Below are 21475 nucleotides of genomic sequence, written 5' to 3'. Positions count from 1 at the left end.
ATGCAGGAGACGCAAGAGACACAGATTCAATCCCTGAGTTGGGCAGATCCCCTGGAGGAGGAAATGGCAACCCACTCCAGTATTCTTGCCCAGAAAACTCTATGGACAGAGGAGCCTGGTGGTTACAGTCCATGGGGTCACAAAGAGTTGGATATGACTGAGCAAGCAACTGAGCCTGCACACACATTATTTCAGTGGCTTCAACTGTTAGCTTTTAGTTAAGGAGTACCCACGAGGCCCTGGTGAGACAGGTTAAAGAAAGAAACCACAAATGGTAATTCAGTTTTAACATTTTATTGGGTAAATGATTTTAAAGGTAATAACAATAGTGTCAAAACTACTACAATATCTTTCCACAGCCATACCTTACAGACCCACATAAACCTTCTCATTTTTCTTTTTCTTCATTTATAATATTTTAAAGCCATACATGTCATATAAAATGCCCATTTCCAATAGTTTCTTCAAACTATTAAGCAATTAAATGTGGAAGGAAGGAGGATCTAGTTATACTTGAAGGGGTTACAGATAATTGGTGATGTCTTACTGTAATCAAAAAACAGGGTACTAAGAAAGGGAGGACGAGAGAGCTACTCCAGGTAGCTTTGCTCATTACAAGTCTCACCACTGCATCACCAAGAACTCATTATGCTGGTGACTGATTCAAAGTAATTTTGGGGAACATATAAAACACTAAAATAACTTAGAAACTAGATCCAAATATTTCAAAAGTAATCAACTTTCATATACAAAAACAGTCAGAGGTGGTTACAAAAGTTTGTTTTCTCAGTGCGTCTATGTACCAGCGCAGTTACTGGGTCCAGAGCAAAATAAAAGGTTTATTTTCTTCTGAAACAGTAATAAAAAACAAGGAAAACATATCTTTGTATATAAAGGATCAATGCTGGTCTTAAGAATAATGTAATCAGAAACCCTTAAATCGAGAGGCACACAATGGGTTTCCGCTCTTAAAAAATAAAAGGAAAGTCACCAGTTTATTTCAATGGAGGAGGTGCTCACACCCCTCAAATAAACTTAATTCAATTTAACATCACTAGCAAAAATCACTTAGAAACTGTACAAAAATAAAAAAGTTAACACATTTAATCCTGCAAGGTTTTTGTAAGGACTGGAAGGCAGGCTTTTGGAGCAGCATTTGGGCATGGCTGGGGGCTTCTTTGGTTTGAACTAACACACAGAAGAGATGGGACCTATTCCAGGTGACAGTTTTCGAATTTCCTGCACATCTGAAGACATGAAAAGAGGCCAGTATACAAACTTCCGGTGTGCTGGGCACTGGGGTTGTATGCAGTGGACTGAAAATCTTGTAACTGCTTTAAGAGCGCCTGGGGGGTGGGGTGGGTAAAGAGCAAGCCTTGCACTTCCTGCATCAATCACACCGGCCTCTCAGGACAGGGGAAACGGGCAGGGCAGTAGCACATTCTCCTACCGTCAGAAGGCCACTTAAGGGAAGAAGGGGGGAGGGGCAATTGTTCTTTTAGAATCTGGTACCTGGCTGACCTTGTTGAACAACAAGAGAACCCTTCCAGAAATGGAAGCCTTTTGCTACATACCAAAGTAAAATATGTACTATTTTCCAAGAGGAAAAAAAATACCCAGTTGCATTTGAAAAACAGAAAACATAAATGGAACTAATTAACATTTAAAAGGGGGGCTATGTAAACTTTGTGCTACTCAAATGAAGTTCAAGTATTACTTCTGAGCTGTTTAGAGATCGCTGAACTTATACAATATTCTGGTGATAAGAGTGCAATTCACATTTGTGTTTCTGAACAAATAAACCACAACTGGCTAGAACACAACCTGTGCAATTAGAATCTTCGTCTGAGTTAAAAACACATGCTACATATTTCAACATGTTCAAAGTTAATTCAAACCACATATTTAACAGCTTTGTAATATACAACAAAGGTGAAAGGGTCTAGCATTTGTTTGAAGCACACCATTACAGGTTTGTATAACACCTTTTACACTACAAAATCTTTTAGTCAACAGCTACTTAGACACAAAAAATGCACTGTGCATTAATTTGAATACAAAAGGAGACAAAACTATCCTTTTCCCCCAAGCCACGGTGGGAAATATTGCTGACCTCGTCCTCTGAAGCCTGCAGGATGGTTATTTCTTCAGTATAACATTATTACACTGGTAAGAAAATCTGTATAACATCTGCATATATCAAGAATTTTAAAAAATCTGATATGATTTTAGAGTCCGCATGACCAGTCACGTGACCTGCTCAAGATTGATTAGCACCGTTAAATACATTAATACACACATATGTATATATTGTATACACACTCACATATGCATGTAATAGATCTTTTCTCTAAAAAAAAAAAAAAAAAACTAACCATGAGCTCACCCAGGATGAGGAGCCTGTTGAACTGATGAGATGATGGATAAGATGGATCAATATTGGTCTATTCTGTCTCTCTTCAGTTTGCTTGTTTTATTTACTTTTTTTTTTTTTTGCAGCAGACAATATCATTCAGCTTGTGCTCAGTTTCCCTATAAGGGCAAGAAAAAATTTCCATCAGGTAGCCACTTGTTTTTATACTGAAAGACTAATCTGCTCCAAAATGCTCCCAAGTAGAAATGAAAGGACTCAAAATCCCTTTCTAAAGGCCAACAGCTAGCTTTCTCTAACTAATCTCTAGGTTCAATGGAACTGGCTACCGAGGTTCCATTTCAGGCTAACAACTGGCTTCTTAGTTAAGGCATCACAACTGAAAATGGTTATTTCAACAATGGATGCTGTGGATGAAGGAATACCAAAAAACTTCTGAGAACTCTCATCAAAAACAAAAGCAGTTTGCTTTGCTGCAAGGGCCAGCAGAAGAAATTCAGCCAATTCACCTCACAAACTAGAAAAGGGTTTTCAAATTCTGAACTAGCAGTCTGTTACCTGTCACAGCAACTACATGTATAAGTTATGCCATCTTGATATTCAGTGACATCGCGTGGTTTTAGACTATATGTTCTGCACCGTACTTATGTTCATCACTTGAAATCTTTGTTTCCTGTTTGAAAAAAAATGTTTACACACACATATATATTTATATATACTTACTACCAAAATATGAAGATAATCTTTCTCTAGAGTCATCTGTCATTTTTCCTGGGGGTATACATAGAGACCTCCCATTGACACGAGGAAGTTCTCTGTGTATACATCACGGGAAAACTAGCGTGCAAATGCGCTGGGCTCTAGCAACTATATCATACCTAAATGCCAACTCCATTTATGCAGGGGTAACATAACATCTTCTCAATATAGTAAATGTGTTTCTATCAAAAGTATGTAGTGCAGAAAGAGATTTAAGCGATTTTATAGTATTTCTAAAACTCCAGTATTGTCCCCATGATAAACATGTCTGAAATCACGACATGTATGAACTTTTGTTTCATTAGATTATCATTACCATTTCCTTAAATGGTAGCTAAAGTTGTCTCTGGCCAATCATGACTTATTGAAACCTAAAGCTAACAAATTTAAATTAATATATAATAGAAATGTGTCTCTTTTTGGTTATTTGCTCAAAATAAATTTTTTCAGCTTAAAAAAATACTCAAGAGTAAGCAATTTGTCTAATCTGTTGTTTCACATATATAAACAATAAAATTTTATAAGAATATTTCTCTAAATTGCCTTTTTTTAACCCCTCTTAATTCCACTTCATTATATTCTTCTCAAAGGCACTAAATTCTGTATCTGCTCTCTTCCTGATATATGCTGCTTTTCAAAATGATTTCTGTAGCATATTTCAAAGGTAGCTTGCACTTTCTTAAAACAGTGTTTCAATTTGTAAGTTGGTTCTATAAAGTGATGAGGCAGTTTTTCCTATGATAACTAGCACAATAGGCATAAATGATTTCTCACTCTGTGTGACAAGTCCTATCACGGACCTTCAAATATTCTACACTAGAATGAAAGTTCATGTATTTTTACCATGGGAAAAACATATACTTAAGCAGTAAAGACCCATATACTAAGCTCTTATAGCAAAATGAATTTTAGACAAATTCAAAAGTATACAAATACCTGAATCTGATATGAATTACTCCCAAACATGGCTATCAAAAGTTATCTATCTTACTAAGGAAAATGGAGGAAAAACCTAATGAAATCCTTAAAAACTGCACAATTTCTTCCATCCACAGTCAAAAGAAGGAAGGAAGAGAAGAAAGAAAGAAGAAGACAGGAAGGAGGGCAAGAAGGACAGAAAGACAAACCTGACTGAAATAGCAAAGCAAAATTCTATATAATATTGTAAGGAAAGAAAACTCCAAAATTCATATATGCTGCAAAAAAAAAAATGATCTAAAATAATAAAACAGGAGGATCTTCTTAATAAATGCCACTTTCCTACCCGTTACCATGATGATCTTAGTTGACGATGTCGAAGCTTCACCATGGCAACGGAAACTATCATCATAAAATGGTACAGTAAAACAGATAGCTAGACCAAGAAGGGGTAGGGTCTCCTGGGAAGAGGTCTGCAGAGAGGCCCAGTGACTGGTTGTGCGGCTCAGTGTCAGGAATAATGGTTGTATGGTGGAAGGGGATGCCCAATGCCATTTTGGAAATGATGATGCTGGCGATGAGCAAGGTATTCAGCATAGCTCAAGGTCATCTTTTCACTACGGTACCTGAAAGAAAGTCAGGGAAGAGACAAAGTTAACATCATGAAATAGGTGATATGTGAATGTCAGAGCCAGAAGGGATCCTTAGAGATAATTCTTCTATATCAGGAAACAGAGACCTAGAGAGAAGAAGTGACTTGCCCACTTTCACACAGCTAATACATAGCAAAGGTGAGAACAACCCAGGAATCCAGAATCTGAGTCTAGGACTCTGCATTTTACTACTCCTTGTTTAGGGCTTTCTTGGAGGCTCAGATGGTAAAGAATCTGCTTGCAACGCAGGAGACCTGGATTCAATCCCTGGGTTGAGAAGATCCCCTGGAGAAGGAAATGGCAACCCACTCTAGTATTCTTGCCTGGGAAATCCCATGGAAAGAGGAGCCTGGTATGCTATAGGCCAGGGGGTCGCAAAGAGTCAGACACAACTGAGTGATGAACACTTTCACTCCTTGTTTAAATTGTTCTAGAAATTGTATTGCCCTCTCAGCTCTGGTTTGCTAACAGGAAAGAACAGAGGAAAGCCAGTCTATTACTGTCATGTATATGTTTCATTCACTTGACTACTTTTTCTTCTGGGATTCTCCATTGGTTTTCTTTTACCATTTCTTTCCTTCTGTCCACAGGTCTCAGGTCTTGCCATTAAGGGAAAACAGCAGCAACATAAAACGTGTCTTGATTGTGGTATCGCAATCCTCTTTCCCCCATCTTTTTTTTCCTCCTTCTTTTCATTGCCACAATTCTCAGAAGAGTCATGTGTTTTCTACCTCTCCATTAGGATACTTCTCACTACTCCCTTTTGGAAGCTCTCTGTGCCTTGCGTTCTATAATTTCATACTCCCCTGGTGCTCCACTTACCTCTTGGACTGCTCCTTATCTCTCTGATCACTCATCCTACCCTTGTGCCTTCTAAGAGTTTCCTATATTTCTCCCTTCAGTTCCTTTGTCCCTATGCTCTGTCCCAGCTCAGTGAACCTTTGCCTCACAGCTTCAGGTATGTCGTCTTTACAGATGATCCCAAATCACTACCTCTAGCCATGAGCTCTACACATGTAAATATCCAGTGACCTACTGGACATTTCTTTCTTTCTTTTTTTTTTTTTAGCTTTCTTTAATCTTTTTTTTTTAATTTTTATTTATTTATTTTAATATAAATTTCTATACAGATATCCCAGGAAGCACTTAAAATCCAGAATCAGTGCATAAATGGAACTCTCCTCAATGTGGTCCATGTCTTGGTCAAAGGGACTGCCTTGGTCCCTTTTATTTAGATAAAAGCCTTGACTTGCTCTTCCTCCCTACTCCTGAATGATGACTAAGTCCTTTTATTTTTTTCCACAATATTTTCTTTTCCTTCCTTTCATGCCATCGCATGGCCACAGCTCTTAAGGCTCCCATTTCACCTTCTTTAGATTGCTGCCACATATTCTTAGATAATAGAAATGTCTCCTAATTTTCCTGTTTCCAATTCTAATTTTTTTTCCAATTCTAATTTTATATTTCAAATCCATCTGTTCAAAACCTGTCAGTGGCTACTATTGCCTACAGAGTTGAGTTTAAACTTCTTACTCTCTGCCTTCTTGGCCTTATTCTCCCTGATGACCTCCTTCTCTATGTACACTGACGCTCAACTCCTTCAGTTGTGTCTTGACTCTGCAACCCCATGGACTGTACCCTGCCAGGCTCCTCTGTCCAGGGGACTATCCCAGCAAGAATACTAGAGTAGGTTGCCATTTCCTCCTCCAGGGGATCTTCCCAACCCAGGGATCGAACTGCATATAATACGTCTCCTGCATTGGCAGATGGATTCTTTACCACTGCACCACTTGGGAAGCCCCTCAGAAAGTTCTCTTTAAGTTAACCCCTTTCCTCCCCCACTCTCCCCACCTGTCAAATATTCTATTCATTCTTCAATGAGTAGAATTCTTATACTCAGCCTCCAATCTACTTCCTCTTTGAAATTTTCTGTTATCCACAACCCCCTCTTGGAATTCCTCTTTCCCTACTCTATGATCTCATACCATCCATCATATTTTGCCTTCTATTAATAATTATTTTTGCACATGCCCTTCTATTCTCCTAGACTGTAACTCCTCAGAGTTGAGAATAGTTCATTTTTAGACTACAGGCATTCAGTGTGGTTTTGCAGAATTAAAAGAAATGGAAACAGCAAGCCATTTTCCTAAAATGTTTGATACTTTCCTTTTTTAAGTCAGTACCCCTATGAGCCCTTGCAGAAATTCATTCAGCATCTGTGAGTCTAGCTCAATTGTGTTTTTTTCAGCAACCTTTCTGTCACTGCCAAGATTCTAAAGTGAAATTCAAATTTGAGGGCTGCTTATCAGGATCCTGGGGTCCTGCTAAGGCATGTCAAAAGCTGACCAATAAACTCCGGTAACTTTCTTCAGTAACGTAGTCTAAAGGCTCAAAAGGCTTGCTTTAACAAAGCCAGACTAATCACACAGAGCTAAGATGGGAAGGATGGGCTCATACATCATACAGGCTTTACTGTGGAGCAGAGTTCCATTGTATTCACCCTCAGAATGGCCCTGCCATTCATTTCACTGTTTCAGAAAAGAGAAGCAAGTATAGTTAGAGAAAAGATTACACAAGGTTACAGGTATGCACATCAAAATACATTGGTCAGCCCTGCACTAGGCAGTGCTTTCTGTACCTGGTCAGTTTTATGGTTTTCCTGAATTCATTAGTAATCGGAGCTTTGTATCCTCCTTTTCTCAGTAAGGAGTCTATGGTCTGAATGTGGTCCCATCCTGTGGAGAGTAGACCAGATAAAATACCAGTCAAGCACATGTAATAAGCACCTTTGGTTAAATACAAAATGACTTTGTAGAGGTCAGCTATCACTGTCACCAACCGCTATCAAACACTTTGGTCCTAAAAACAGGCACACAGAAGGGCCAAGATTTCACCCTGTACAGGAGCAGGTATACCATGGCACACCTTCAATTTTAGCTATCCCTGCTGGCTCGCAATACCAGCTTCTTTATCTCAACCACATTCCAAGACACAGAGCCTAAGAGGCCAGCAGTAACTTCTCAGGGGTGTCTCAGCAACAAACCATAAACACTGTACTCTCCTCTAACGGTGACATCTTTAAAAGGGAGGGAAAAGACTCATTGAGCCAACTCAGTAGGACATAGGATTCCCACACTAACTCATGGTAATCGCCATGTCTAATGGTATCTTCTGGAGTCAATCATTTGTATCTGTGTGCAGCATTCAAAGGCATTTTTATGGGTTCTGACACAGGATGTACAGTCATACCCCAGGGCCTCAAGCTCATGTATGCTCTGCAGAGTCAACAGAACTACAGAATTATGAAAATTTCAAAAGTAACCCCAATAAATCTTCAGAGAGCTGCTTTAAAGACTAATAACTCATTTGGGGGTTTACTATTACATTTTTCAGTTCTATATCACATTTATATTAAACAGATATGGTGAAACCAAATTACCCGTGCTTTCTGATGGGAAGAAAAGCTCCATGAGATAAAGAAGAGATATTCATTTCAACTAACATGAAATTATAATTTAGTAGCGGCTAGAAAGGACAAGATACTACAGAGTGAAATGTATTTTGTGTTACACTGGTAGTTCCTAAACTTTGTGCTATGTATGTACAGTCAAAAAACATTTGTTGATGAGGAACAAATAAAACACCATAATAGTTCCTTTATTCTCAGTGCTCCTAATCTTCACGGGAAACTTAACAGTCTTAATAGTAGCAGAATGAGTAATGGCAACCACCTAAGAAGGAAACATTTGATAAAGACAATGAAGTGTGTGGCTGCCCATCAAACAAAAGCTTGTTTATTATGCCACAAGGCTATAGCACAGTGGAATATGGGAAAGTGGCACATCAAATTTTCAGCAAACCATTGCCTAAAAGCCCAACTTTTACAAATCTTTCCTTTTTTGAAAGTTTATTTTTTTATGTTTTTGCTGTCAAACTTTAGTACAGAGATTCAACTTCTGTGTAATTCACCAATTTCAGACAGACATTGCAGTGGCAGTGATAGACGAATCATTTCTTATAATCTGACAGTGATCAATTATCAGATATAACTGCAAGGTCAGATAGCACATTTTAATTTGTATAATTGTTTAAATTCTTCACCAGATGGTATAAAATAAAGTACAACAATGACCTTGCTCCTTTGCAACCTCCGGTAGATAGGTGGCGGTGCGTTTTGATCCTTTTTCATTGATGAATTCTATTCTAATGCCATGTACACCCACCTGAAAGAAATTGGCAGTTTTATTAGTACAGTCTTCGTCATAGAAAAAAAAAGAAAAAGTTATAATTTAACTTTCAGAGAATGCAGGTTTTTTTTTCCTTTCCCCTTGCTTTTTGGAAGGGCATATCTCTTCTCTTTCCAAAACACTGACTTTGGAGATTGAAGGCCAGTATCATGGCCATGGAGACTGAAAATGTTGATTTACATGTGCCCAACATGCACCAGGTTATGTATGCCATGCTCTTTGGAACTGGGACCACCACTCTGGGGCTGTGTGTAGAATAAGACAATCAATGGCAAGCGTCCTGCCCCCACCCCCAAATTGTAGCCCATGCCAATAAGGAACTAGACCAAGGGAACCGACTTCAGAGAGACAGCAAACAACCAACCTGCTTTCAGGGGCAAACACCATTTCAGACTGAGTTCCAGAACTTGTGGGGTAGCTGACTCCCTTCCCAAACTGTCTAGTCTCTTTGAAACCAGATAAACAAACACAGATAAGACAAAAAAAATCTAACAACCAGATCCTGCATCGTCACCCATTATGTCTAAAAAAATGTATTTTGGCTTGAAGTGTGCCTGTGGCAAACCCTGTTTATCTACAACACTGCTGCCAAATCTAAGAGCAGTAAAATTTCAAATGACCTTGAGGCAGGGTATTTTTACATAGTTTCTTATATACTAACCCAGAGACCACTATAACTTTATTATGTGAAACAGACAAACTTTTGATGATGCCCTAAAAGAGATAGTCTCTTAAGCAAAGGGCAATTTCTTGCTACTGTTTTAAGAACATTATGTACTTTTTGTTTGATTAGCATTCAGTCAAAAGGAATCCGTCCTTTCTGGTCATATGTCACATAGAATAGTATATACAGCTAAATTGATAATGACATTTCAAAGTATAACAAACTCCATTCTGCTCTCCCAAATGTATGGCTGCTATAGATCAAGGGTTCCTAGGTGGAGTTTAAGGTTGTCGAGGAGGAAAGATGTTAAGACCAGGTAAACATTTTTACCAGAGAAAGAGGCTTCTTTGCAGAGCAGCTGGTTACATCCATTAATCTGTATGGATGTAAAGGCCTTTTGCTTCTTCTGCACTTAGCCTGAAATTTCTTAGTTTTTCAGGAATAAGAAGTCCTCTGGAAAAGCCATTTTATTTTTTCCCCCAGGTCTTCACACATCCATCCATTAGAGCCAGTCAGATCTGAGAAGTTTATGTTTTTTATTAAAGCCTATCTCTGTGGATATCTTTTCTATCTAATATCAGTATTCTTATGAATATCCTTCTGCTGAAAATGCAATCAAGGCAGCTGTTTAAAAACTAACACAATAAGGCCTCCCATCCCCTGTGGGAAATGACCATGGACAGCTGAGAAGACATATGAGTGCTTAGCTATCAGGCATTTCCAGGATAAAGGACATCTACTAATCTCCCAAGGGCCTGACAAAATATTGAGACAATGACAAATTTGCAACAGTTTCTGTATACTGACTTTCTGATCAGTGACTTTGAAATTTTTTCCTTCAACAATATCAGATCCTTCATAATTTGTTTTTAAAAACATACTGTATAAATAATTTATGCTGCTATCATTCACTGAGGTGAATTCTGCATCTTCAACTCAATTTATCAAAAACCTGTCATGTTAAAATTGAAAAGAATTTTGGTGTTTATTAAGGTGTCTCATCAAAACTGTGAGAGGAAGAATGTTTCCCTATCTGTTAGATGAGAATGTTAGATTCAATCAGTACTGTTTAATTGGTCTGGGGTGGGGCTGGGGGCTGCAAAGTTTATCAGAATTTCAAGCAGGTTCGTAGGTACAGTTTGTAAAAAGAATAACTGCCCAGGTGATTTTTATTCTGGGTTAACTAGATAACCTCTAATAATCAGTCTAGTGCCGACAAACTGTGGCTAAGTATTGAAAAACAAAAACGATTCAGGCAAATTGGAGGTGATTTACACATAAATCTTTTCTTCATAGAGTACATTCTGTGCTTTTCAAAAAAAATTACAGAGATTTTAAAACCTAGTAATTTAAAAATGAAAAGAGGTAAGACCAATTGTATGGTACATGAATAATATCTTAATAAAGATATATATATATATAGATAGATATAAAGATATGAAGACACTAAGACCAAACTGGAAGGGCATGTTGACCAAAATAAAAATTATTCATGAATAAAACTGATTTACTTTTGTATTTCGAGGAGGCCCCACCATCAAATTAGATATAAAAAATTATCAAAATTCTCCCATTTTGAATCAGTACCACATTTACAATTTTTAACTCTTTTTTGTGTTCCTATGATTCTGAACAATCGAAAGCCCCTGTAAATTGAACTGTAGGTATGGTGATTTTCAAGTGATTCCTTTGTGAGAAATAACTTATTTCATATGTCAAAAATATTATACTCCACAGAGATATAAAGCCAAAGCCAGAGTGACTCATTTTTTTTTTCTGACTAGTAGAATCAGGAGAATGCTAATAATGTTCTGAACAGAATCATAGTATAATAGCCTTTTTCCACCTGTTGAGCAACAGCATTTTCCTTGCTCCCAGAACCACAGACACCACCAAATAGTCACACTGCACAATCAAAACAGGAGAGTGGAAAATGGCCTGCTGTGGAGAATGACCAAATCTGGCTAACCTGGGAAAATCAATGGCCTTGCAAATTAAGTCATCTCCACTGAAATGAGCACCAAAACTAATTCTGCATTGTTGGAGGGAGGCATCTGTCACAGCTTTAACTCCAAAATGTAACCGTCATGTACAACAATTGAATTCTTCCTCCCTTCGACAGACTGGAGAATCCTTTAGACCAGCAGCATCCCAGGAGACAAAGGCTCTAGCTGCAGTGATCAGCTAGATAAGAGGGCAACTGACTTAGGGGTCTTGGAGTCCTTGAAGCAAACTTGCTTGAAAACACTATCGCAGTAACTTTCCATTTCTTAGGATGTATAGGGAGTCAGCATATGGGAAAACTATGTCACTCAACACCCTTTATCACCACCGCCCAAAAGTACAGCCAGGTGAGCAAAAACTGGAGACACGCAAAATCTAGCCTTATTGGAGTCTTCAGGTCATTTTCAAAACTATTAGAAGGTCTGGGGAGAAAAATGCTTTCAAGGTCCATCAGCTGTGATAATATCCTTTTAATCAAGGCTGTACTTTTACTAAGCAAAGCTATAAATCAACTGGAATGGTAGTAAATTAAATGTAGGACTTATAGATAAGAGGATATGGAATTAAACAGAGCTGTATCTGTGTGTGCTGTGACAGAACATGAAGAGCAGTTCAACAGATTCCTATTTCATGTTAAAAAGAAAGCCATATTTATTCTGAACCTTTCCACAGCAAGTGATTTTTATTAATGCTATTATACAATCTTTTGTTTTCAATATGGCCCAGAATGATTAAATATCAAGATGAGTGTTAGGACCCTAAAATATATCTTGATTATTCTGGAGTTGATTATTCAGTGTGGGGATTATGCATCCCCAACTCCCCCTGGCCTCGGCCTCATCCTCTTTCCTCTCTTGTATATTTCTCTTATTTGTTCATTCCTCTATCAGAGAGCATGTGGGCACAGGGAAAAGAGATACATGCAAATTAATCAATTTTGCTACATAGTAAAATGGTTTGGTAGGAGAAGAGATTATAAATAATGGCTAAAATGAACCTTCTAGACTGCAGATTTCATTTATCCTTGTTATCTCACCCCTTGTTAGAAATGTGGCTTCATTTAAAACTATTACCCCCTAATGCAGTGACTCTCAACACAGGAGCATTAAAAAAAAAAAGTGCCCTCTCCCCTCCTCATTATAATACATGGTCCATATTATGCCCTGTACAATTGCATAGTCAAAGTCTAAAATATCCTATAATCCACTAGCAGCACTACAAAAGGGTCTCGCTTTTACTTGTGAGCCTAATCAGCGAGCCAACAATCCAGATATGCTGAAACACAACAAAGAGTTATCTGGCTAAAAGCATCAGTGAGTATAAAATGTGATCTGGCTAAGTGGTGTAGGCTCCATGCAAGCCTTGGACCATTTGGGTCCACAATTACCTACGCATCCTGACCCTCAAAGCTAAATCTGCCCCTGATCACATCCTGGCCAACAAAACCAATTTACTTCCTCAGGTTCATCCTGTCTTAGCAAATGTCCCTGTTAGTCCCACTCTTCCCCATTTTCAGAACCAAATGTTGGGTTCTCCCTGTAATGAATGGTATGGCCATAGCTTCACTCCACTGATTTTCAGTAGGTTCACCTTGAATAAAATAAAAAATGTCAGGAGGTCAAAGAATCAGAGGTTGTCTGACACAGCTTCATTGCCAATATCATTTGGCAAAATAGGCTGTGCAATTAACAAAGCAGCCAGTCGCTGGTCATTCACATAAGACTGACCTGCCAGGCTCAGTGTGCCAGTTCCATTAAACTGAATGAAAGGACTATGTTCTAAAGAGAGGAGCTCAGGATGTTTGGCATACCCCCTAAGCTTTAGAGGCTGGCATCATAGGAGACATACATGAGGCTCTCTCACAAAACAACCCATGGCACCACGGACAGAAACAAACAGTGCACTGGACAAACTACGGGTCTGACCCAGAGTCTGGTGTTTCTGCTATTTTTAGGATAAAGCCACAAGTGATATTTTGCCTGAAAGCACAAAATCCACAACGCAGCACCTTCAACTCATTCAACTCATAGCCTGACAGTACCTTTTACCCCATCCCCAGCTCAGCCCTTCTTCACACTGACTCTTACTCTCCCCAATGAAAGCAAATTCCACATAAAAGAGGCAAATTCACCAAACTTGGTTGTCCACCAAGAATAATTCTTATTTGGGCAAGAAAAATCAGCATTTTCATCATAAGGGCTGATGACAATTTGTACTGATCCTAATGAATCATTTCCCCCAACCCTGATAATGTTGACTACAAAAAAAAAGTCAACTACATATTGTCCAAACCTGCCCGTCAAATTCCCAAAGCTGTGATTCCACATCACTTTACTCTACCCATCAACTTCAGAAGTTAAGTCTGAAGCTTTGAAGATGCCCATCTGATTGATAGTTAACACTTAACAATGGTTAACAATGAACACTTCAGAATCTGGCCAAATAATAAATTTTAAAAACAGTGTTGCTACAATTCAGGGTTTTTCTTCTCATTAATTTTTACTTCTGTGAACTTTAAAAATTATAAATATGGATTTTTAAAAATTTATAAGAATAGTACATGCGTATTATAAAAATCATCCCTTTTGAAAATTATACAGGAGAAACTAAAGATGATGTGTACTCCTCGTACTATCTAGGGACAGCTCTTGCCTTCATGAGACTTAAAAAATAACCTTCTCTTGAACCAACTGAGATGTCACCAAGGACTGTTATCAGGCTGTTTTTATCCATTATCTGACCAGTTCCCTTAGTTGTCTTTGTAAAAAATATTACAAAAATAAACAAAAAGGGTAATTGATTGCAAAGCCTTCACTTAGGCACAGGTAACCTTTTAGTATATTCTACCTTAAAAACTCTACTGCACCCTCCACCTCAGCTGAGATGTTTTTTTTCCCCTGTTGTTATTTTGTGAAAACACCTGCAAAGGTCTCCTTGATCAAAATACGTATGTATTGTTCTTTTCTAAAATCCCTGCAAATTAGAAATCTTTAGCTTAAAAATGTTCAGCCTCCATGGACCAATTCTTGGCTTTTGCAGAGCTTACCAAAAGACCAATTACTGCCAATTTTGATTCATGTAGGAGACTTAGACATCTTGTCTATCAGGAACACAAAGCTGCCAATTTATTTCACAAAGGCCACTGAACAACAATCTGATAACATTTATTTTAACTAATGGCAAACACACAGCAAATGCATAGCTCTAAAATACCTGGGGCTTCCCTGGTGGCTCAGAGGGTAAAGCGTCTGCCTGCAATACAGGAGACCTGGGTTTGATCCCTGGGTGGGGAAGATCCCCTGGAGAAGGAAATGGCAACCCACTCCAGTACTCTTGCCTGGAAAATACCTGGACTAGCTAATAATCATCTCCATGAACTTTTAAATAATTAGCTAAAATTTTAAAATAAAGCATAGTTAATGAAGAGGTGCTTTGAAAAGCTATAAAGCCTAACATGTTTATACATCATTTGCAATGAAAGAAACTGTTCTTACTCTAAGGTTTTGCAGGGAACAAGTGACAGCTCAGAGTGCAATTAAGGGGGAAAAAGCCCATTCTCTGTAATGATTAATTATAATGAGCATTCCTTAAAAATTGAACATCCTGAAGCTTTCCAAGGAAAGCTCAGGCAACACAGGTGACCTTTAAATAAAAAGCCTGCTTTTCGTCAAAAGTTGGAAAAATGCATTCCTACCATTTTTTAAAAGGAGATGAGGAAGGGAGTGAATTTACAGACAAGGAAACTAAAGTTATACATTTTTTAAAAAATCTAGAGATCTGCTTTAGTTTGCTTTTCAAAGGCTGAGGGGAAAAACACCTCTTGAAAATGTACCCAATATAAAAATGTTGTTTGCCTGGTAAGAAACTGAGAAAAATCTTATACACATTAGAAATGTACACTGAGTACCTGACTCAATATGGTTTTACTCAGTTTCTACAAAAGAGATTTGTTCCTAAAAAGTTACATATGGCTTGAACTTATGTAAATAAATTAATCTTAAAGTCATGAGGAAGACAGTAAAGAAACCCTATAGGGTGTTCTTCTGCAAATGAAATTATCTATTTGTAAAGTGAATAATCAGTCCCTAATATATTTGCTTAATTTAGATTTACACCTATAATGCTGACTTAGAGTATGATGCAATAATAAAGTAGAAGCATTTATGGTTTAGAATTGAGTATTCTTCCTAAAGAGAATTCTTTTGTGAAAAATAAATTTAGAATGCAAAATTTTAGAAAATGGACAATCTTTCACTTTCTTGCCTACTTTAAGTTGGCAATGGCCATTTTAAAAGTTAGGGACCTTTTATGACTTCTAAATGGCTAGCATTCATTCATTCCCTGGATGTAAAACAAAACAGCCATTTTTAAAACTGGTGTCACAGCGTCACACTCTGTCAGCATCCACAGAGACCTTAGGAATTATCTAGTCCAACTCTTCCAACTTCCTGGTGAGAAAACAGAGGTCCAGAAAGGGCAGCAACCTGGGTAGTGGCAGTTAAGAAGAGAACCCAAGTCCCCTCATTTCCACAATTCAGCACTCTCTTTTTATCAAATGCTAGGGATACACACACAGAGGCAACCTGTACAGGAAAGAGTAGTTGAATGGAACTACTACAAGAAAAGGGCTGGAAGAGTTTATGGATTTAAGGGAGGAAGAAGGAAAAAATTCCCCCACCAAACAACGCCCTGGGAGAGAAGCTGGAAGTGAATGGAGGAGGCCTGACAATAGACTACGGCAGCCCATCTCACTAACAGCATCAACAGCTAATAGAAAATTTTATGCATTAAATCACCTTCTAGAGGTTACTTTACTTTGTTCGGCTTGCTTCCTCACTAGGCTTCTGATACGTTGAATTGTTGACTCACAGCAAATTCTTTCTAGATGGCCAGAAGTGTGAAGCATTCCTTTCCCAATGTTCTACAGCACTTGAAAAAACATTCAAAGCAGAGCATCAGGATGGAGACTAAATCATCCTAACGACAGTGACATCTTACACAACCACATCAAGGTCCCTGAGAAAATACAGTGAAAAACATTTTCTTAGATAGATGAAGCCTATGTATTTTTTTAAAAGGCAGAAATCTTAGGTTAGAAGAGAAGCAAAACACAGTGTCTATCAGAGTTGGGAAAAATAAGGGTCTGGGGTTGACAGAACATGTACCACTAGAAGTCATTCCACTTGGTGACTTCGTGAGTCATGCCAATCATCTGTATATGAATGGAAACACTGTTTTCAGTGGAACATTAATAGGAGCCAGAAAAATGTAAAACCTTTAAGTGGGGAGACAGGGTGAAAAGAAGAACATGAACTTCTAAAAAATATATATGCGAGATAATGACGGTAGCTGATTTATTCATCTCATCTGTTTACTCTCATGAAGGCTGCTACAAAAGTTCCCCATTATTAACTGTAACTGAACACGTCAGAAATGGAGTTGTGATCATTTAAGAGGTGTGCTTTGGAGCTTGCTTTTTAAAGTGAAGTACTGTTCTCTGGGTACTAAGAGTTCAACAAGCTTGGGTGCTTTGGGGACAGAGTAAGACTAGGAGGGACTTGAGGTCTACCTTTATAGTCTGGGGACAGATTTTTGGCACCACGTAAGAATCATGCTGGCCAGCCCCACCCAAGCCCAGTTGATTCCATGTAAGCAGTCTGCCTTAGGGCCACAAGTGACAACTGTATACACCCATGAGATGTCAGTGATTCAGGAAGCTGCATATAGCAAAAAGTGCCTTATGGTTTGTGACAGTATCAGTAATCTATTGAAATATGATATACGGGTCTACTTCAGAATACAGAAAACATGTCTTCCTCATGCCTTCAAAATGATCTTGTCTCTAAAGCAGAGATAAAAGATGGCTGACTACAATTTATAAAATATTTTGACATCTGTCATCAAATTGCTGCATCAGTTCCCCACAGGATCACTGGTAACATACTTGCTATACAAGTTCTTCTACAAACAAAAGGCTTATTCATTTATATAGTCCTGAAAATGGGCAGCTAGTAGATGACACACCTAAAATCACCCCTTGAGTCAAACTCCAGGGAGTATGATGTCACTAGTTTTATCTTCTTCCAGATCTTTAAAAGGAAACATGGCTCCCAAACAGTGTAACTACACAAGTTCTAGACTCCCTATCATTTCAGAGGACTCCAACATGCTGCATGAGCTCTTTTTTTTCCCCTTTCTAAAGCGCCATGTCTGTCAGCCATCCTGCCACTCAGAATTCTAAGAGTGTTGTCAATTGAAGAATATAGAACAATGACGGTAAGTTTTTGTGTTCAAACACGAGGCAGATCACTTCAGATATCTCCCTAGAGATATAATTTTCCTCATTTAACAACCATGTTACCCTTGCAGGTAGGTATTTCAACTTACCAGTTAATTATTACCCACCCAGCCACCCCCACCCCCGCCCAGATCAATCACTCCTCACTTCTCATACCTATCAGGGTAGTAAGTAGATCATGATGTGGGCAGTGATCAGCAATTCTCAGAAGGGAGGGAACACTATTCCAATTTGTCTTTCAAGCCTTTGGTGGCTGGTTTTGTTGTTTTTAATGACTATACAGATTCCTTGAGAGGCTACCTGTAGACACTTTCATTTTAAGTGTATAATAACTATTTTGAGGAAATATAACAGATGGAAGCATTACTGATCATTTTGTCAATTCAACAGTGACTTGAAAATTAGTTACATCCACTTGTGAAACCACTTATCATGCATTCTTCACATTATCAGATAGAAGCATTCTAGCCTCTAAAAGTCTGATGCAAGTCCTATTTTCCTACTAAATGTCTCATAAAATTAGAGACATGTTACCAAAAGAGAGATCCCAAATAGGCTGAGTTGAAAACCTTGGCTAAAGAAGAGAGTAACTGCCAGCCCTGTGGCAGTTTACTTGTTCCTGATCCTTTGAAAATTAGGTGTCTATTACCGCGGGTCACGTCCCTCATCCTCACGATCACAGGGATGTCTTTCTTGTTGTTGAAGTTACCTAACTCTATCCCTGGGGACTTCCAGACTTTGCCCTCTTCCTGCTTTGATCTGGGCATTTTCGTCCTTTTAATTAGGAATTCTACTGCAGTAACATGCTTCACCAGCGGGGGTCAACTCTCAAACTGTACTTCCACCAGAAAAGCCCTATGTTCGAGGCTTCTGCTTATATAAAACATACTCATTACCGATCGATCCCTGACTTAAAAAATTTCCATTGAAATTCCGTAATCAACTCCTGTCTCCCCCTCTGGTATAGACATACACAGTACTTTGTATTATATGTTAAAATTAGATACTTATGGTGAATAGGATATTTCATTCCTAGAAGAAAAGTTAATACTTATTTGACAGTGTGAAATTTCTCAAAGTGAAATGTATACCTTCCTAATATAGACTGACTCCTCATAAAGGAACTCCACAAACAATAATTAACATATATACAAAGATAAATCATAACAGACTTCCCTATAATCTTTTTAATAGTGACTGTAAATTTAATATAATCTCAGTTACATAAACAAATATGTAGATTTATTGATACAAAGACACAAAAAGAATTAAGAGAAAGAATTCCAAAATATTAACAGTTATCTCAGAATGGTGTAATTCCAAAGGGCTTGCAGCTCTTTCTTTATATTTTTTGAATTTTAAAAGTTTTATTCTTTTTAGAATTACTATATTATTATGGACAGTAGTTTAAAATATATACATATATATGCATATGCACATGTACCTTTTTATTTGCTAAAATCACATAAAATTTACCATTTTATCCACTTGAAAGTGTACAAAATAGGTGGCATTAAGTACGTTTACAATGTTATACAACAATCACTACTATCCAGTTTCAGAAGCTTTTCATCACCTCCAATGGAAACCTTGTACCCATTAGGTAGTCACTTCCCATTCATACCCTCCCCCCAAACCCCTGGCAACCACTAATATGCTGTCTATGGATTTGCCCATTCTGGATATTTCTTATAAACAGAATCATACAGGATGTGGCCTTTGTGCCTGGCTCTTTTCACTTAGCATAATGTTTCCAAGGCTCATTCCTATTGGAGCATGTATCAGTCCTTCATTTGCTTTATGGCTGAATAATATTCAATTCTATGGCTATATTGCATTTTATCCAGTCATCTGTTGAGAGATGTTTGAGTTGTTTTCCACCTTTTGGCTATTGTGAATAGTGCTGCTATGAACATTCATGTACAAGTTTTTGTTTCAACATCTGTTTTCATTTCTTTGGAGTATATACTTAGCAGAGGAAGGTTACTGACATATGCTTTTTAAAAATTTTCTTTAATTCTACTTTGGCATTCTGCGTTTAAAGTAGCAATGCTTTTTTCAGAATTGTTAAGGATAATCTTTATAATACTGATTATGGTACATTTTTTTAAAGGCCAAATCACATTCTTTTTAAAAATGTAATTTTCATCCTTATTCTTTGGGAACAAATTTCTCTTATGCTAAATACTTTAAACTATGATGAAGTAACTGAAAAATGACAGTCTTCCTCTTAGCATAGCTATTCTAACAGTACTTAAGTCACTTTCAAATGCTTATATATTAAAAGTACAAAAATATATGTATATTTTTTGTTGCTTCTTTAACAGAAAAGCATCACCAAATAGACATCAATATTTAAACTTTAAGGGCTGTATTAAATATATAATGCCAAGTAGAAGCATATAGAATCTTCTAGAAATTCAAACTGGCAGATGGTGATCAGAGAGGATGAATACACCCTAAGAGAGTACACAGTACCAATTCTTAAGTGCTTTACCTCTCACCCTCCCAACAGAAAGATAATATATCTTATGAACATACAAGCCCAATAATATCTAGGTTCATTTTAGCTGTAGACACTACTCGATGTGGACTAAAGAAGATGATGGTGTGCTTACCCATACCTATTTAGCAACTGTTGGCTTTTCCCATTTTTCCTTCCCCGAGAACATATGCACACACATTTATGCAATAAACATTCATGTACATATCACACGTGCACACTTCTGCATATACAAATGCACCCTTTCTGAACTGTACTTCCAACTCAGTGGCTGTAAGTAAAGGTAGGAATGTTTTTGTAGCCCGGTCACCCCCTAGATCTCAGGTTCTTTCTGCTATTATCACTCCCATCCCTACCAATACACACATAGCGCCCTGTGATTCAGAAAGCAGAAATATAAGTCTAGCTAGAGAAGAGGAAGCAGTACTCTTAAAACAATAAGAATGACCCAAATTGTAATATTTGTTAATAAGTAAGGAATATGATTTGGGATCACTTAAAAATAAAGTACTGAGATATTTCTGTAATACCGGTAGATATCTCTTTAAGAAAAATTCAAATAGGAACAATAAAACTTAGAGAAAAGGATCAACTGGAATATTTTAATTCTATAAAAGGTTTTTCACATTCCAACTTTGCCAGGATCAACACTATCAACAAATTTTACTTTTTCCTTTACAAAAAAATCTTAAGATGCTTTCATATTCTAATAATCCTCAAAGAAAACCCTACCACAAACCCCAGAAAGGAACTGTTTCATGCTACTCTCTGAAGAATTTTTAAAATAGCTCTCACATAACAACAATATTTATATCACGGAGATTTTTTTCAATGAAGATTAAGAACTTTCTAAATGTCTTTTTTTCTGTATGTGGACAACTGAAACACAGTGGAGTAAATTGTCCAGGGTATCACAAGAAGTGAGGGGGGGACAAAAATAAAATTAACTGTCAAGAAAGTGGCCTGTCCACAGAGAAAAATATCTCAGTTACCATGGGGGATAGTCATTCTAACAAGGCAGTAGAATTAAACATATCATGATGATACAGTCAAGTCAT

The 21475-nt window shown here is 37.6% G+C and overlaps 1 protein-coding gene across 3 annotated transcripts in view; it reads right to left on the bottom strand.

Annotated features, from left to right (window-relative positions):
• Positions 1 to 278: 278 nt before the first annotated feature.
• AMMECR1 (AMMECR nuclear protein 1) overlaps positions 279 to 21475 on the bottom strand; it is a 114605-nt gene continuing 93408 nt past the window's right edge. The window contains exons 4-8 of one of the 3 annotated variants that reach the window (XR_015158440.1): positions 8834 to 8924; positions 7340 to 7436; positions 4395 to 4674; positions 2930 to 3044; positions 279 to 2532 (exon numbers count right to left, since the gene is read on the bottom strand). Coding sequence is in view for 1 of the 3 variants with exons in the window: in XM_086386589.1 (XP_086242715.1) it covers positions 4560 to 4674; positions 7340 to 7436; positions 8834 to 8924 (303 nt within the window). In the remaining 2 variants the exon portion in view is untranslated. Of the gene's footprint in view, positions 4675 to 7339; positions 7437 to 8833; positions 8925 to 21475 lie in introns of all 3 variants that reach the window. The other 2 variants (XR_015158439.1, XM_086386589.1) reach the window with 2 other exon arrangements.

Source organism: Bos grunniens, chromosome X (assembly GCF_055505025.1).
Source record: "Bos grunniens cultivar Pamir isolate PY7600 chromosome X, Bosgru_T2T1.0, whole genome shotgun sequence".
NCBI lineage: Eukaryota > Metazoa > Chordata > Mammalia > Artiodactyla > Bovidae > Bos > Bos grunniens.
This window is presented reverse-complemented; position numbering and strand designations above follow the sequence as displayed.